At 36.9% G+C, this 20018-nt stretch overlaps 1 protein-coding gene across 10 annotated transcripts in view; it reads left to right on the top strand.

Annotated features, from left to right (window-relative positions):
* The window catches only part of OXR1 (oxidation resistance 1), a 490018-nt gene that overhangs the window by 342056 nt on the left and 127944 nt on the right, over positions 1–20018 (top strand). Inside the window, exon 1 of one of the 10 annotated variants that reach the window (XM_063642923.1) lies at positions 8562–8787. The exons of 6 other annotated variants lie outside the window; for them this stretch is intronic. In XM_063642923.1, the coding sequence (XP_063498993.1) occupies positions 8769–8787 (19 nt within the window). In that variant the 5' untranslated portion in view covers positions 8562–8768. Of the gene's footprint in view, positions 1–8561; positions 8788–20018 lie in introns of those variants that run through there. 3 more of the 10 variants (XM_055287037.2, XM_063642920.1, XM_063642922.1) reach the window with 3 other exon arrangements.

Genomic DNA, 20018 nt, shown 5'->3' on the forward strand with positions numbered 1-20018 from the left:
TTTTTAATCACATAGTAGCTTTGCCCTCATGGATTCTAAGTAGATAATAGAAAATTTGTAAGAAATGGTCTTCAGTAATATAAGGAAATACTCTTTCAAACCTATTACCTTTTTTATTGGAAGGAAAATGTAAACAGAATCAACTATTCTACATAGGTCTTAGGTTTTTGTGTAATTGTGAAAACAACACAGCAGAAGAATTAAGACTTTAACCTGAAAATTAAAAGTGCTCTCTGGAGTCATTATTGGGTTAATTGTCAAAGTTAGAATGCAGATGATAGATTATAGAAAAGTATTCCATTAATGTGAAATTTTCCAAAGTTGAAAGCTACACTATGGTCATGTAAAAGACTACCCATATTTATAGGAAATATACATTTCCTATTTAGAGGTAAAGGGCTATGATGCATGTAATTTACACTCAAATGGTTCAACAAATATATATGTGTGAGTGTGGTATGTATATAACACACAAACACACACACATATTTATGAGAGAAAGAGAACACAAACATAAAGCAAATGGGATAAAGTATGAACAATAGTTGAATATAGGTAAGGAGTATATGTTTTTCCTAAACAATATCAGTTCACATCTGTGAGAAGATGATGCTCAAATTTAAATTTCTAGCCCAGAAGATTGTCATAAACTCTAGACCCGTAAATCCAATTGTTCACTAGTAATATACAGTAAAATATTTCACAGGTATTTTAAAATCAACCTTTTGCATTTTTTTTTAATAATTTACCCCTTTAAGCCAGTTGCCTTCAGTGTTCTTTGGCACCAAACGAGATTCTTTCCTCTCCCTCCCAAGTCCCCACCAACACTGCTACAATCCAAAAATTCTGTCTATTTAACCCTGCAAATTCTCTTCAGTTGATCCACTTCTGTCAATCACTGCTGCTATTATTCAGCTTCATATATCACACAGTTTATAATCATCATCTTCTAAGTAGTCTCCTGCATTCAGGATGTGCCTCCTCCAATCCATCTTCTCATTTGCAGCTAATTTCGAATGTTCAAATCTGGTCTTGTTCATGCTCTGCTTAAAAGCTGAAGTATCTCTCTATTACCTTCAGATCAAAATCCAAATCCTCAATATAATTACAATGCATGTGAAGGCACTGGTTCTTGCTTATTTTTCTAACTTCATCTCTCTCCTCTCACCCTACCATCGTTTATCTTATCCTGTCTCATACCATGCCACAGTCTCATTCAACTCCTTTCAGTGGAAGTTCCTCTGGCTGCCAGGCCTCTGCCCATGCTCGTCTCTCTGACTTGAGCACTTTCCTTTTCCCCTGCTCCCAACTACCTGTTCAATACATAATCCTACGTGCCTGACTTACTCTTTCCTCCTTTAAATCCCAACTTAGATGACATTATTCTAAGAAACAATCATGACATCCCAAGTCTGATCCAACCAATAATTAGATGCATATTTAAAATAAAGTAATAAGATTCTGCCTTTTTTTAAACTAGCATAAAGCATGCACACACTCCTTCAGTCAATAAGGTTTTCCTTAAATATTTGTTGAATATCTGTTCTATGCCCAGCAACTTCTGATTTGTTCATTGAACATATATTTATTTATTGATCTCCTACAGTGTTCCAGACACTATTTTGGGTGCAGTGAACATTCTTAGAACTTAGATTCTAGTAGAGGTGGCTAATCACAAACAATGAGATGGGTAGTATCAGTGATAAGAGGTATGAAGAAGAAACATGTACAGGGTGCTGACCTAGATACAGTAGTCAGAGAACACCTCTCCAAAGAGGAGGTATGTAAGTCGGGACCTAAATAGAATGGCAGAGCAAGGGCTGGCCAATGTCTGGGGAAGAGCATTCTAAGAAAAGAGAAACTGCAAATGCAAAGGCTTTAAGACAGGAGCATGCTTGGTGCATTCAAGGACCAGAAAAGAGGCCTGTCTGTGTTCAACTTAGTGAGCAAGATGTGTTGGTGGAAAGGAGTCCTGAGGGCCAGAACCTGGAGTGTTGGGCAGCGAATCTGCTTTGTCAGGTTCAGTTTAACTCTGTACGCATTTCATTTGTCCTAATAACTTTGTGAATGAATGGAGAACACAAACTGGGCTGCATTTTGTATGGAGGTCAAGGGTGATCGAAGGAGAGCATCTCTAGTAAAAAGTTATTTCCCTAAGGGTTAAAGATTGAGAATTGGATAGACCCTGGAGAACCAGAAGGGTGATGTCAGAAAGGTAGAAGTAAGTAGATCAAAGTGTTTGTCCCACGCAAATTGGCAGTGCTGGTCGGAGTGTCTTGGCTTCTAATCTCTCCCCTCTGCCCTTTCCCATCCCCATTCATTCCCAACTGTTCCAAAATTAACTTAGAACATCTTTATTCTTTGCCAGCATTAGGTGGGGATGGAGAGTCCTGTTGCCTGTAAACAGCAGTGACTTTTGTAAGGAAGTATAACACATTGTTTTAAAAAATAAAATAATGAATTCAATTTTTACATCAGTTTTCGGCACAGTGGCCTAAATAGACCAAATGTAGCATACTTTCAATTTCTATACCTTTGTATAGTAAAAACACATAAAAACAAAAAAAAATAGGTCATTCTGATTTTCGTGAGAACTGCGTTATTTCCAGGACTAATCTGTATGGCTGAGAGAGCTAGGATATCTTTGCATTTTCTTTTCTTGTTAATCAGTCTCTACTTATTTCATAATTTTGTCCTTCAGTTTTTTTTGTATTTGATCTTCGCTTTTTCCCTTTTCTCACGTTCATACCTTAAGGATTGTCTACCTTTTGTAGAAAAAAATATTATTCTGATAGGAATACTCTTTCAAATTTGTGTGAAAGAAATGTAAATACATATATAAGACAGAAGGGAAACTGGAGAAGAAAATAATATGGAAATGAAATAGTATATATAAGCCATATAGGTTAAGTCCAGTGAAACTGTATAAAGTAAACATATACACCATTAAGCAGTCTCCAAAGCATGATTGATGTAAGTACTTAAACAATAACTTTATATAATTTTGGGGGGTATAATAACCTTCATATATAACTTGTTACATATGTAAGTATCATTCATTCTCTTCAGATGACTTTTTATAGAAGCTTGAAATTCAAGCTCAAAACTCATTTCTCATTATGATCTGAGAATTTTTTCTTTAATTAATTTCCTTTCTGCATCTCTTATGAAAATTTTGTATTTTCTAAGTCAGATAGTTAAGAAAATCTTCGTTTTCAGGAGTTCATCGTAATGCATTTCTATATGTTTAGGACTGTATTAACATTGTTTATTTTGACAGAACAGGCAAAATGTGAAATACACTTTTATGGCTCTCACTTCTTGAAAATTTTAAAGCTAGCATTTATTGAGTACTTATTACATTCCAAGTACTATTCTAAGTATCTTACATGTATTAAATACTTTAATTCTCACACAGCCCTACAAATACTAAGATTCTAGTTTTACAGGTGATGAAACTGAGAGGCAGATGGGTTAAGTAATTGGCCCTACACCTCAAGGCTAGAAAGTGAAGGAACCGAGATTTGAACCCTGGTCAACTATCTTCAGAATCATAACTGCTCATCACTCTGCAACACGTGCTTTCAGACAAGCATTAGCCAGTGCAGCTCAGGGAAAACAGGAGGCAAGTTGACTACTCATGCAGATTGCTGAGAAATATAACAGGAGGGAATAACAGAATGGAAAACATGCTTCTTACCTAATATGAGACATTTTTCCCTAGGGAAAACAGAACTTTGGCTATTTTCCTTCAGGCAGAAGAAAATATGTTCACACAGAGGGAAAGAGGAGGAAATGAAAAGGGCTGTTTGGATCAGATGGCTGAATCACCAGTAACCCAAGTGCTTAGTGTAGGCTGGCCTCAAACATATAGTTGCTCATTAAACTTTAATTTTCATTGCATGCTACCTGATCTGGTTTAGTGAAGGCTCTTTTATGCAACCTAAACTTATGGGAATTTTGTGATGTATTTAATTTCCACAAAACCTAACATACTTGATATGTCCTTTTTTTGAGTCAGAGTTTCACTCTTGTTGCCCAGGCTGGAGTGCAATGGCACAATCTCGGCTCACTGGAACCTCTGCCTCCCAGGCTCAAGCAAGTCTCCTACCTCAGCCTCCCAAGTAGCTGGAATTACAGGCATGTGCCACAATACCCAGCTAATTTTTGTATTTTTAGTAGAGACAGGGTTTCACCATGTTGGACAGGCTGGTCTCAAACTCCTGACCTCAGGTGATCTGCCCACCTCGGCCTCCCAAAGTGCTGGGATTACAGGCGTGAGCCACTGTGCCCGGCCTATTATGTCCTCTATGTATCAGCCAACCATAACTGTTAGTATAAGTAGTTCAAAATTTCTCCTAAGAATTACTCTTAAACACTGACTCTCTTCCCCTGAAAACGAGTTAACTACTTAGTAAGTAACCTTTCTCACAGAAAAACTAGATGTTTTCTCTGGACTTCTTTCCCTTGCAGCCATCCCCTGGAGAGCCTTGTTTTAGAACTGACACTATTTATATGGCTTGGCATCTCGACCACATTTGTTTCCCCATCTGGCACTTCTTGGGTGGAAAGTGTTCATTTTGGTGTTCTGCGGAGTGCATTTTGAGAAACGTGTACACACTACAAGTGAAATTCACATCTCAGGCTAAGACTATACCCTCAGCATTGCAATGTGATATTAGCAAAAGTACTTTTATAATCCTACCTGCCAACAATTCACATCTATAATTAGGAAAACTACATGATTTCAAAATTACCCAAGTCTTGGAAAGGCTTGTTTTTACCATATGTTTTTCTTTTGTAAAAGGTCTATTATTTTCACCATCTTAAAAAAGGTTCAGTTTGATGAAGTTCTAATTATATTCTCAGGCACATTTTTCAATCCCGTAAAAATAAATCAATAAACCTAGACATTCAAGTCACGTTATCACAAATTGGTCAATCTACATGGTATGACAACAGATATAAGGAAAATAGATAAGTCAGCTAAGATATAAAGAACCAACTTAGAGTAAAATAAATAACTAAACTAGAAAAAGAATCTAGAATAAAAACTAGAGATGTAGAAGCAAGAGCATTTTTGACTGCCATAAATCAGAGCTTCTTAGTAGCCCACATCCCAAAAGTGGTAGATAGCCAATATTTGTCAGAAATGATGTTGATTGTATACTTAGTGGACAGCTCTAAGCACAATTATAAGATTGATTTGGTTTTACACAACCTTGAAAGAAGTAAACTTAACTGACCAGTGACTTGAGTCTAGCTCCTATCAGATTCCTAATGAGAGCAAAGAATAAAGAACAAATGACCAAATATTGGGAAATAGGTATCTTATAGATACGGCATATAGAAAAATAGATATATTTACTTATATATATACTGTCATATGACCAATTCATAGGTGTGTTTGATATGGCAGTGTGTATGTGTATGGTTTTATAACTCTTATTCATATTCAGACACAATGCAAATGTAGATAGTATTACTATACCATCTATGTGAGATGTAAATATTGTAAAAGCCCTCCTTTGCATATTCTGCAGATGCTAAAAACCACATGTATTTATGTTTTGTTTGGGGTGCTGCTTCTGTGTGTATGAGTTTTATTGTTACATGAAGTCTTGCTTTAAAAAAGAGCCAATTTGGCTGGGCATGGTGGCTTATGCCTGTCATCCTAGCACCTTGGGAGGCCAAGGCTGGTGGATCACTTGAGCTCAAGAGTTCGAGACTAGCCTGGACAACATGGGAAAAAATAGGCCAGGCGCGGTGGCTCATGCCTATAATCCCAACATTTTGGGAGGCCAAGGCAGGTAGATCACTTGAGGTCAGGACTTTGAAACCAGCCTGACTGACACGGTGAAACCCTGTCTCTACTAAAAATACAAAAAATCAGCCAGGCGTGGTGGCACATGCCTATAGTCCCAGCTACTCGGGAGGCTGAGGCAGGAGAATCGCATGAACTCAGGAGGTAGATGTTGCAGTGAGCCAAGATCACGCCATTGCACTCCAGCCTGGGCAACAGAGTGAGACTCTGTCTCAAAAAAGAAAAAAAAAAAAAAAGAAAAAAAAATGATGGGGATGGTGGCAAGCACTTATAGCCCCACAGCCCCAGCAAGTCGGGAGGCTGAGGTGGGAGGATGGCTTGAGTCCAGGAGGCAGAAGTTGCAGTAAGCCAAGATCAGACTGCTGCGCTCCATCTTGGCAACAGAACCAGAATCTGTCTCAAAAAAAAAAAAAAAAAAAAGGAAAAAAATGCCAATTCATTCTTGCTTTCTACCTGCTGCTGTTGTTTTCCAGAAGTCTGCATCTATGCTGAATGATTTGAACAGGAACATCAAGGCATCTAAAACATTTCTGCTCTCTCCTTATGCTCACCATATAAAGCTGCAAGGAAACATTGTGTCATTAATTTTCTATACATAGCGTGCTTGGCAAATCTTGGAGAATAAGCAACATCTCCCAGGGTGGTTGTGTGCATAACATGAGAATATTCGTTGAAGTACTTTGTAAACGATAAAACATTACACATAGTAAGTCATTGTTATCATTGGCATTACTTTAATGTAGTAGAATGGAATCCAGGACTGGAATAAGCCAGTCATGTCACTAAGGAAGAGAATGGAAATTAATATCCAATGAAACACCTTTTTTTTTTTTTTTGAGACGGAGTCTTGCTCTGTCTCCCAGGCTGGAGAGCAGTGGCAATGGCGTGATCTCGGCTCACTGGCTCACTGCAAGCTTCACCTCCCGGGTTCACGCCATTCTCCTGCCTCAGCCTCCTGAGTAGCTGGGACTACAGGCACCCGCCACCATGACCGGCTAATTTTTTTTGTATATATATATATTTTTTTTTAGTAGAGACAGGGTTTCACCGTCTTAGCCAAGATGGTCTCGATCTCCTGACCTCATGATCCGCCCACCTCAGCCTCCCAAAGTGCTGAGATTACAGGCATGAGCCACCGCGCCCAACCAAACACCTTCTTATAGCAGAGTACCAGGAGCTTAACTACAAGTTTTACATAAGTTATCTCATGTATTGAATAGCATTCATAGGGAATACTGGAACTCTTAAAGGAACCAAATAGAGTTTGTAGTGAATACAAATGTAGCTCCATAGAGAAGATTAGACATCATGAATTTTCATTTGAGAGTGAATCATCTTGCCAATTTATATCATTTTCCCATAAAAGTGTATTGACTTGGTCATGTACTTTACTAGTCAATGACTAGTTATTATGGAGCTGTCAGAACTTGGCCAAGACCACAAGCTCTATATTACATGCAAAATCTTAGTATTATTACTATTTATACAACTTCAGCATTGTGAACTGGTGGCACCATGAACTCCATTTTCTTCATGATCATTGTCACTTCATCATTTTGTACTAACTCTGCACGTGGTTTTTGACAATTTGTTTACCTTTTAAATTTATCCCTGAAGCCCACCTGTTTGGGCATCCATTAGTTCTTAGACTCACAAAGATCTTTACCCACTGAGTTGACATTGTCTGTTCTCAATGGTTGTGATCTCTGCCCTCAAATAAAATATGATGTTACAGTATGTGTATATCTCAGTGAGTTGCTGTTGAAGGGTCTCATAAAAATGTGATGACAAGGAAGAAGGAAAGGCAGACTTCCACCACAATCTTCTCTAGGATTCTAAGTTTAAGGACATAAACAGTAAGTCAGAAGCAGCCGGGCTATAGGTGCTGCCCTTTGCTTCTACCGGGATAACAGGGAATGTGGATTAAAAGGGGGCTAAGGGCTCATGCCTGTAATCCCAGCATTTTGGGAGGCCAAGGCAAGTGGACCACCTGAGGTCGGGAGTTCAAGACCAGCATTGGCAACATAATGAAACCCCGTCTCTACTAAAAGTACAAAAATTAGCCTGGCATGATGGCATGTGCCTGTAGACCCAGCTCCTTGGGAGGCTGAGGCAGGAGAATGGCTTGAACCTGGGAGGCAGATGTTGCAGTAAGCCGAGATGAAGATGGCACCGCTGTACTCCAGCCTGGGTGACAGAGCAAGACTCCATCTCAAAAAAAGGGGGTGGGTGCTAAGTACAAAGAAGGAAGTTATTACTACTTTTATCCATTCATTTAATTACTAAGCAGTTAGTACTGTTGTGTGGACTTTCTTCTTGCCCTCCTAGGGAAAAAAGACTAAAAGAAATAACTATCATGCAAAGCAATGTGAACTATATCCGTTATGATGCAATTGGAAGTTCTGGATGCAAAAAATCAAAATTATGTCCTGACAATGGCTAGCAGTATTTACATATCTATAAAGGTTCAAAACACCAGCCTGGTTCATACTCAGCTTATCAAATCTGCTACCTGTTGTTGCTATTAGGACTATAAAATAGAAATTTGTTAAAGGTGGCCATGCCATTTATTTACTTTATGATAAGAAATTGTACAGAGGCTAGATATTGAGTCTTGTGATCTCACTCCATGATAGACTTTACAGTGTCAACTTAGTAATGTATCATACAGAGCATGTCGTTGTCACCATTTCTAAAATATTCAGTGAGCCAAGAGCAAGTCCACGGTCACAGGGCAGGTACAGTGAGTTTCCTGTGTGCAGAAACAGAAACCTCTGAATCTTGCACACTGCCACCAGGGGTCAGGGACCGGGCTGGAGGAGAAGGCACTCTGGCAGGAAGGAAGTGTTATATTACCCTGAGAAGCACAGGAACCAAAATTCCCGTCTCTTCTTGAAAGCAGCTCACTGCTAGCCGAGCAAGGTTCGAAGGAAGGACCTCAGAAATGTTCTGCCAGCGCAAAGGTATGTGTAAGTGCTCTCTTAGTGGCTTTAAATAAGTTATTTTGGGAAGTCAGATACAGCGGACATTAAAGGGCACACTTTATGTTGCATTTTCAAAGTCCAGATGAGCTGTATGGATCTATGACGATGCAGTTGGAGGTTCTGTAGCTACTGCCTCCAAAACGCAAATGTTTGGTTGGGGAGGTTAAGAGGGATTAAACTCTGTCAGAACACTGAATCTAAATAGAATATCTTTTTAAAAAGACTTCACATGTGTGTAAATTATTTCTCTATGATATGCTGTAGGTACTGCTGCTAATTATGATTCCATAAATACTCCCAGAAATAGATTCAGACATAATGATTTTGAGTCTCTTCATGTCCAGTGGCCATTTGTAACAAGTCCTTAGCGATTTATTTTTTATTCATTCATAGGACAACATTTGTCAGTAAGATTTCCATGTTGCCTTACCTTATTCTTCACTCAAAAATTGTCCCTAACTCAGGTAATGGCAGTGATCAAGTCACATACTCTCATTTTTGTCACCACTGTATTCTGGGTTTCAAAGACTTGTAATTCATTTCATTAAGACTCTCCAAACCATCCTCTTAAACATTTGTTTAAATGTCTCTGTTCTTCATTAGCATTTTATTACGTTATGTTCTCTAGGCTCCAGAAAAATGAGGCAAGAAATAGGAGGAATTTTTTTTTCCTTTTTTCTTTTTCTTTGGTTGAAGTTTTGGTCAAACAAGCCAAAATAACATTATCATTAAACGGATCGACCTGTACTTTTAAATGGAAGGAATAAAGATATAAAAAGAACTGAGGCGTGTAAGTAACCTCTTTGATTTTTAATGGCATGCAGCAGATGGAATTCATTATTGACTTTTAAAAATGAAATTGCTCTGCGTTATTATTTATTTATAGTTTTGCCTTTCAAAAGAAGTAATTACCATTACTAGGTTAGTTTTTCCTCAATCACAAGCAACTGTGTGACAGTATTGGAATGTATAATATGCTTTACCACTTATTTAGTCATGAGGCCTAATGATGTTGCAGGACATTATCCCTTTTTAAATTAGTAATAAATTTATGAGCATAATGCACAGCTAAGAGGTTGACTATCTTTTCTTTTTATTTGGGTAATTTCAAAAGCAATTATTTCATATCATAAGACAATTTATGAAATTCTCATTGCTGAAACAAAAGTGTTTTTAATTAGAAATAATCTAACTTCATTTTTCCAGTTCAGCACACAGATACTGTGATGATAATCATAATTTATACAAAATTACCAGGTGAAATGTTTAGGTGGTTGGTTTTGAGCCCAAACAATTTTTTAATTTTAATCACAAATTCTAAAACTTTTAAGTCATTGGGGACGTTGATAACCAGTCATAACAAAATTTAATTTTTAAGCAATGCCAAATATTTAATCAATTATATCTAGTTCAAATTTGAGAGGTACTAAAATTGCCTTTGTAATAAAAAAATACACAAGAAAGGAGAAAAATTTCTAGTATTAAACATGGAGCTGTCAACGTTATAAAAATGTATGAACCCCTTTTCAAAGCTGATGTTTTAAGGTATCATTTCATATACAGGATAGCATTTATATTTAATAAGATCAGGCGATTTGGCGTGAGCAGGATTCAGACCACTTTTGAATTTCAATGAAACTCCTGGTTCAATTAGATCCCTCTTCCCATCCTTCTTACCTCTCCCCAGCCCATTCTCCCTTCCCCTAACTGCTTCCGCCTCTGTACTCCTCTGTCTCCTCCTCCCTTCTATGCCTTATATCCTCTTGGCACTTTTACACTGAGACATCATTTTCTACAAGTGGATCTGCTGTCTTCAACAGTGGTCATTGTTGTGAAACTGAAGGATAGCAATGAATATTTCATATATAGCACTTAAACCTCTTCATCTAGATTATGCATTTTGCTTAATTGTACCCATCCATAGGCACTTAATAAGTGCTTATTGATTGTCTAGTGAGATTGTATTATAACTGATTTTGAGAATTTTCATACCCTCTGCAGTTACTAGTACTATATTTCTTTGATTCTACAATGTACATTTTTTTCATATTTTAACTTTTTAAAATCTAAAATCACCTTGTGATCAAGGTGTATTGTGATTCAATTGACAGTTTTTTTTTTAATCTTTCTTTCTTGGTCATGCATCTCACAATCAGTGGTATCTTAGATTGATGAAATGCAGCAGTGAAAGTATATACCTAAGTTTGTGACTTGTATAATATGTTAAAGGCCGTATATTTGGAACTTCATAAAGTCTTCTTTTTTCCTTATGTGGCTTATCCGTGGCCAATTTTTGTCTCTCCTCACTACATTCTTCCACTCTGACTTCCTGGCACTGTGGTTCTAACTGTTCTTAGGCCACTGTCTTGACTGAACTGCCTGGAAAATACTCAGAGAATTTTATTAGTAATTACCAACATTCGACTGTAATGAAATGGACAGGGAACAAGTTTTTAAAACTGAAGACCCGCATTCAAGTTATGTTTCTGCTCATTAAAAGCTATGTGTATTTAGCAATCTGATAATTATTCCCGGAGCTTCAAATTACACATCTAAAGAAGGAAACAATACAAATAATTTCTTCGTCTATGAATTAAGACAATTAGTAAACAATATTGTACCAGTAAAAATAGTGAAAATGAAATGTGTATGACAGCACTTTTTAAGCCATGAAGTACTGTTAAATTATAAACCATAAGGATCAACATTAAATGAAACATTGTTAGAAATATGTGAGTAGAAAGTTAGGGAAAGGAAAGAAGGAAAAAATTATATAATTCATTCCAAATTAGAGAGTTTTAAATTATCATTGGAAATGATGATATGACCCATTAACTAGCTTTCTGAATTTAGAGGAGAACCGTGAAATCTATCTTCAGATTATTTCTTGCATATCAGAGTCCTGTCTCTTCTGAACTCCAGTGCTGAATGCATGCCAATCTCTGAGAGCTTGTATCCTTTATTGAATTAGCAAGCCACAACCCACAGTATCTCTGTGGTATTAAAAATAAAAGAGATTACTTAGATTCCCCAGTTCCTTTCCTGCCTTGATTCTTTCCATTTAAAAGTGAGACCCCTGTCTCTACAAAAATTAAAACCTAACTGGGCGTGGTTGTGCATGCCTGTAGTCCTAGCTACTTAGAAGACTGAGATGAGAGGATTGCTTGAGTCCGGGAGTTCCAGGCTGCACTGAGCTATGATGGCACCAATTCACTCCAGCCTGGGCAACAGAGTGAGATGCTGTCTCTAAAAAAAACAAAAACAGAAATGAATTTTATTGGTTTTCACAGTTTCAAAAACATTCAATAAGAGTAAAAAAAACCTTGTTATTGCATCTTTAAAAGACAGGATACTTCAATGGCACTTGAAATAGTACTGTTGAATAGAAATTCCATTGCAATAGTAACTATAAAACACAAGATTATCCATTAAAAGTTAATATATTTAGTGTATGTGTTACTTTTGAGGATAGGGATACTTGAATAAACAAAAGAAGGAAGTGCTGTATTAAAGGCATGTGCAGGTTAAAAGGGGAATTGAAGGAGACGGAATTCTTAGTCATTACTTGAAAATTCTATTTTTCTCCTATACTATATCTGTCAGTGGAAAGTCTTTTAATATCTCATTTAAATCACTTTATTTCCAAAGACCACAAGTTGTGACTCTGACATGAACATTTAATCATATACTAGGGTTTAAAAAATGTTCCCATTTCAATGTATTATTAATAACAACAAACACATCAGGCCCACTTGATGTTAACTGCTATACTTAGTGCTTTTCATTCACCAATTCATTAACATGTTAACACATTTTAGCATGATAATATATTATTCATATATTAAACTATATTCTTATTTCCATTAATGGAAGCATCATTTCTCTAGCTATTCAGGCCAGAAACATTGGTGTAATTCTAGGCCTTCTCTTTCTTACTGACCCTGCATCTAATCAGCCCAGAGATCCTGTTGGCTCTCTTCTCAGAATAAACCCAGAATCTGTCCAGCCCTTACCACTTGCACTGCTTCCTCCTCAGTCCAAACACCATCATCTTTTGACTGCACTGTGCAAGAGGCTCCCGACTGATCTCCCTGCCTCTGCTCTTGCTCCCCAATCCCCACCCCAGTCAGTTTTCAGTGAGGCAACTGGGAGTAATGTGGTTCAAACATGAATCTCATTGTATCACTCCTTTGTCCAAACCCAAAGTCCTAATCATGGCCCACAGGGCCCTAACTGATCACCCCCAGAACACACACACACACACACACACACACACACACATACACCTTACTTCATACAATTCCCCTGCCATTACTCCACACTGACTTCACTAGTCTCTTTGCTATTCCTTGAACACACCACGCCTGCTTCTTTCTCAAGGCCTTTGCAATTTTTGTGCCCTCTACCTTGAAGGCTCTCCTCCTAGAGATCCACATGGCCAACTTCCTCACTTTCTTCGGGTTCTTATAAAATTGTCTTTTCAGTGAGACCTTCCCTGGCCACTGTACCTAAAATTTCAAATCCCCTGCCCATCAACAGTTCACATACCCTCTTCTCTGCCTTTTTTCTTTTTCTCCTTACACTAACACATATAGGTGTTTGCATATTTATCTACCTCACTGGAACACAAACATTATAAAAAATAAATTTTTATCTTTTTCCATCTTCCATCCCTTGTACCAAGAGCAGGGCCTAATACGTAGAATGTCTTCAAACATTATTTGTTGAATATATCCTCAGTTAACCCTGTACCCTCAATAGGTACAATTATTAACCCCATTTTACAGATGAGGAAGTTAAGGACAGAAAAATTAAGAAACTTATTCACGCTAAGCAAGCGTCAGAGCTAAGATTCAAACCCAAGACACTGGCTCCAGAATATATGCTCAGATCACTGACTGAGTGATTAATTAGAAGAAGAGAGCTACCTATAGATTCCTCTATTCCCTGAGATTTTCTTCAATATGGGTTCCATCCAGTTAAATGGAAAAATTGAGTGTCATCTGCTACTGACAACATAGTCAGATATAGTGAAGCTCCTTTTTCTCATTCCTCTTTAATTTCTTTTTGTAAAAAAAAAGTATGAGACCTTTTAAAAATAGAAAATATATATATATTTTTAAAAATAACCCTAATCCCACCCCTGTGGACATTAAAATAGTAATAGTAATGTTAACTTACACAATAGAAAAAAACACTAAGGAAAAGTATCAAATGAAAACATGCATTGAATGCCTATTATATTCTGTAATAAGTCGGCACTCTGAGGACATATTTGGTATTTAACACATGGAGTCTAATGAGAGAGACCGACACATACTCAGACAAACTCTAAATTGGAATTTAGAAGAAGAAACATCAAACAGAAGTCTTCTGACAGCTGAAAGTGGGGCGTGGTAGAGTAAGTTGTGGGGCAGGTGAATAACAGTGGTGGAAAGGGATTAAAGAACTGGAGACTGAAGAACCCAGGAGGCGGAGCTTGCAGCGAGCCGAGATCGCGCCACTGCACTCCAGTCTCTGGGTGACAGAGCGAGACTCTGTCTCAAAAAAAAAAAAAACAACTGGAGACTGAAGAAACAGTTTCTGAAAGAGGAGGTGGGAAAGTACCAAAAAGAAATGTGACTTACCTCACTATTTTGCTATAGAGGATGGGACTTAGTACGGGAGAAGGTTTTTAAATAACATTTTATATGCCATAGAATAGAAATTACAGGAAAATCAGTTATTGAAAGGCTGTGTTGAATTTAACTTGTAAAAGGGTATCATTACTTATCCAAATGCATCACGTGAGAAAACTGTCAAGTTCATTTCCCCAGACTACCTCAATGTATTCCTTCTGACAAACCAGAACAAGAAATTCCATTTTCCAAATTGTTATTTTTGCTAACACATTAAGCCAGCTTCAGTTTCCTACGGCACACACACACACACACACTATCCTGTGTTATCCTGTGTCTGTTGAGTGTTTTCATTCACATGTGTGTTTTCTTACCTCTCCACCCTCGTTCCTCTGGAAAGTCAGGTTTTCAACCGATTATTTCCCTGATTTGACAAGGTCACTCTGAACTTCCTTTCATTGAAACCACTGGCAGTATGGTCTAGCTTAGTGACAGACTGCTGGGTCACTCAGGTCCTTTGATAAAAGGGCATAGTGCCCTTGTATGGTGGCCATTCCAAATAAGGAAGTAAAGAAGGAGTAAGATATTTAGATAACAAATGTTAAGAAGAAAATAATAGAGTAATGAGACTGGAGTAGGGTAGGTCAGTGGTGCAATTAGCCTGGATAATGATGGGGGCATCTCTGAGAAGGTGTCATTAGAATTGAAACCCAAATTGTGAGAAGAAAGCAGACAAACAAGGATCGGGAAGAATAGCTAACTAGGTAGAGAGAAAAGCCTGGTGGTGGAAATTAATTTACTTTGTTCAAGGAACAGAACAAATACCAGTAAGATGGGACAGAGTGGTAGGGTACAAAAATGAGGTCTCAGAGATAGCTGAGGGCTGGGTATCCACTCAAAACTGACCTTTGTTTATGTCTACAAGCACTGGAATTGCTGTTTTTCAGGTGTGTCCCAATTGTAAATCTACCTTTATTGTAGAAAATAATTTCACATTGCTCTGCACTGTAAAAAACCTTTGACATACATTCGCATTTTGTTTAACATTTCATAACATCACTTTGAAGTTTGCAGACCTGATGTTTGTTTTTGGTTTTGTTTTTGAGATAGGATCTCACTCTGTTGCCAGGCTGGAGTGCAGTGGCGCAATCATAGCTGATTGCAGGCTTGACCTCCGTGAGCTCAAGTGATCCTCCCACCTCAACACCCTAGGGATCTGGAACTTCAGGCATGTGCCACTATGCCCGGCTAATTTTTCTATTTTTTGTAGAGATGGGGTTTCATCATGTTGCCCAAGATGGTATCGAATTCCTGGGCTCAAGCAATCCTCCCACCTTGGCCTAACAAAGTGCTAGAATTACAGGCATGAGCCACTGCACCTGGCCAAGCCTAATGTTATTTCTGTTTTATGGATAACGAAATTATGGTACCAAAAGGTTACATGAATTCCATAAAAAGTCAACTCCCCTTCCCTCCCCATGCCCCACGTTTTGACATGCTATGCTTGACACACATTTTGACTTGCTAGGCTAAATCAAAATTTTCAAGCTGGGAGCAGTTGTGTACACCTGTAATCCCAGCTTGCTGAGGCAAGAGAATTACTTGAGACCAGCCTGGACAACAAAGTGAGACCACCCTCTCTATAAAACTAAATAAACAGAAATTTTCAGAAAGTCAAAACTGCCTTTTAGCTTGGATAGAAAATGAATTTGTGACTTTGGTATAACTAAGGGCTCATTATTGCTCAAAAGAGGAAAACAAAAAGAATTGCTGCAATGAATTAAAAACAGGCAACCTTGGTTTGTTCTAATAGCACATGTGTGTAGAGCAAGAATCTACATTCTCTGTTCAGCCACATCGTTGATTCTGCTGGGTGGCTAGTTTATAATTCATGTGATGTTCACTGTCAGATTTAAGTTTTAAGTAATTCTCTCTGGAACATGTATTTGAGGAGAGCAGGATAGCTTAGGCCTGGTGAGATATGTTGACAATCAGAACAAGGGTAATGATAGTTTGGGTCTCCTCGCTTAGCCATCTTAGTCACTAAGGTGTGTCTGCATTGTATAATCAATAATGTCTCCCAATCTTGTTGAAATGACCTCACATGTGATAGCACTTAAAAATTCAAAGAAGTGAGCTATAGTTATTTTTCTTCTATTTTTCATATGTTTACTTTATTGTAAACCTATATTAGATATTTATGTCTTTTTAGGAATTTCAGTTATATTTAATACATAATTTTTTCTCCTCTATATGCTTAAAATTGCTTTTAATTTTATATCTTTTCAAATACTAATGTATAATTTTCAGAATTAAAAAAATTATTTTCTATCAAGAAGTACTATGGTGCTCTGTTCTGCATTGTGTATGTGTGTGTGTCTTATAGCGTAAGTTCTTACAAGAAAAAAGACAAGTTTCTTAAGTTGAAAAAAAACTAGATACATTAAAAACATTCCAGTGTTGAAGCTATCAAGCCTACTTTTTAGAGGCAAAAGACAGCTAATCATGTTTTTCCTTTTAAAAAATTTTTTAAAAAGATATTACATAGAAGTGTATTATTTACTGACTCAACTATTAACTAAAAAGCCTTTTCACCCTATGCAGATGATAAGATGAAGGTATCTTTAAAATTCATTTTCTAAAAAAAAAAAAAACAGTCTTTCCTGTTTCTTGCTTATTTTTATAATTTTAGTTGTATTTCTACACATGTCATTCTCTGTATGGCATGGCCTTGATTGAAGTTTGGTGTCTTTTCCCTTTTCATTCAGTCCTTTTCACATTTTTACATTAATTTATTTATTTTTGCTTTGTTTTTCTGGTTTATTAACACCTTCTCTGTCTGGATTATTAAATCCATGTTGTAAAATTTTTTACCTTAAAAGTAGCTCATTCTCTTAGGTTTTTTTTTAACACTTACACATTTATTAAGCTCGAGGTATGTGTTTAAGAATATCTTTAAAGAAATTATTTCACTTTTCTGCCAAGTCTCAAAGCTGCTTTCCTGGTTTAACATTGTAGATCCCTGTAATAATTTTTTACAAATCACCATTACCAGATCTTTTTTTTTTTTTCATGTTTCCACTAGAAACTTTTACTACTTGATTATCTTAAAAAGTCATGTTGTACAATCACCCAATCCTGTTTAAAACAGCACTCAGGCCGTTTATGTAGCTGATCTTGGATTAGCCCTTGTTGCACAGGGATGATTTACCACTGGATTCCTTGGAATCTGCTTTCGACGGTCTCTGAATGCTGCATCTGATTGTAGGGCTTTTAGAAGATTATCCATCACACCAGTCTCATCACCCTCTTTGTTTATATCAATGAGTTGTTTCTTTTTCTTCTGGCATTCTAACTTTTCTTATTCAGCTTTCTCTTGCAAGTTTTGCCCTCCTGGTCTTCTCTTCCATTTCTCTTCTCTTATTGTTTTCTTTCACTGCTTCCAAAAACAAAGTTCGGAGGTTGTTGAGATCACCAAAGAACTCTTCTATGCTCACTGTCTTTGAGTCAAAAATGAAGTATTCTCCAAGATTCTCATAGAGCTTCATCATGTTGTTGTGCATGGTGGAGAGTTTTTCATACTGTTCTCTGGAAGTGTTTGTAAAGCTGTAGCTTTTTGTTAAGGAACATGACCCAACAGTACCTTATCTTCTAAGACTCTCCCTCTCACTATTACCAGATCTTAAACTTGAGGAAAAATTTTGTGGTTATTATTCACTAGGGTTTTGATAAATATTTCAAATTAATTTTTAAATATATATGATAATTATCATATTTTAAATGCATCATGATTTTGATGTGCTCAATAACTTTTGTAAAGCACTAGGATATATTTTTTCTTATATTATTTAAAATATTTGAGTCCTGAAAAATATGAAATGCTTGGATACATTTCCTCTATTATGTATCGATGCTTTTCTCCGTAGTTAACCTCTCGTGTCTGCAACAACCTGTATATCTCAAAGTACATGCACATGTTATGCAAACAACTAAAATCAAGGCAAAAAAAGTACAGCTATTAAGGAAAATTGGATCAGAGGCACATCCATAAAGGGAAGAATTCAGGATAGAATAGTGGTATTTCAAAAGAAAACTTGGTTTCTCACAGATTCCTCATGGTATATATTCAGATGTTGTTACATAAGAGAACATTCCTTCCAAATTATTTAGTTTCTGGTGTTTTGAGAGAAGAGTAGCCTTCAATATGTCTTAAACTTCCCTTGCATTCATTACTTTTTAAGTGTATGCATTTTAATATGGAGAATCTCCCACAAAAATAGTGGAAAGGGACTAGTGTTTTACAGTGGAAATACTAAATGCTGTTGAGATAAGGAAAATCAACTTTTTGAAAGAAAAAAGATGAAATAATAGCTATCTGATGGTTAAAAAGTGGTAAAGTGAGATATTCTATATTTGTGTTTTACATCAACTCTACTATTATGTCTGATTTACCCCTTGAATCAATGTAGTAGCTTAACAATGATGACATCATCAACGTATGAAGATGACAAAAACAATTAAGCTACCGAACTACCCAGATGTTTTTAGGGAATCTTTCTACTTCTTCCCTGCAGCCAAGAAGCAATTATACTGACATTTAGTTCTTTCATTTCCAGCAGGAAGCTTACTTACTCTTCTTGCAGAGATGATTAAAACCTCATGCCACTTAGCAATAAAGAGACCACCATTACTGGTGGGATTCATAGTGGAAAGCATTAAGTATTTTGGAATTGAGTCCTAAAGCCTTTACCATGGCAGGATTGATATAGGAATAGGTGGAGATTAAGGGCACAGGGGATCCACCAGCTATCCTTTCTGCAGTTCTGTATGATTGCACTTAGGAGATTTCCCATGCTTACTATTACACAGGGAGATTTACTACATAGAATTCCTAACTGGACTCCTACCTTTCAGGTTTCTCCCTGCCTTTTCAATCCATTGTCCACACTGCCATCTTAACAATATTTCTAAAACATAAAACTCATTTGTTCTCTCTTTTAAAAATCTTTGAAGATTTCCTATTGCCTTTTCCATGTGGTCCAAACTCCTTATTATGATGGCACATGTGGGTCTTTCAGGGTTTGTAACCTATATTCCCAGAACCTCCTGTTTTCTATGTCCTCTTCCCAAAGAGCCGACGTTAGGAATGCCTGTCCATTGGATTGTTGCAAGGGTTCAATGATAAAATATATAGAAATATTTCATAATAGCTAGCATTTATTGACCCTTTATCATCTTACCAGGTGCCAAGGACTGGGCAGGGAATTTATACATATTCTCTCATTTAATCTTCGTACAACCCCAAGAGATGTAAATGCTTTTATAAGCTCCATTTTATAAATGAAGAAACAGATTTTGAGAGGTCAGGCAACTTTCCCAAGGTCACACCTATAGATAGAAATGGAGTTGAATTTTATCTCTCCAACTCCAAAATTGATGCTTTTATAGATTTTCCTGTTGCTTGGCACATTGCCTAGTGTACAATTCCATTTGATTAAATATTTATTTTTTAAAAACCGTTACTATAAAACTTACAGTATCTAAAAAATATTTTGTTTTGCTTTCCTTGCCCTCCAAGGTTAGCTGATACCT

Source organism: Symphalangus syndactylus, chromosome 7 (genome assembly GCF_028878055.3).
Source record: "Symphalangus syndactylus isolate Jambi chromosome 7, NHGRI_mSymSyn1-v2.1_pri, whole genome shotgun sequence".
NCBI lineage: Eukaryota > Metazoa > Chordata > Mammalia > Primates > Hylobatidae > Symphalangus > Symphalangus syndactylus.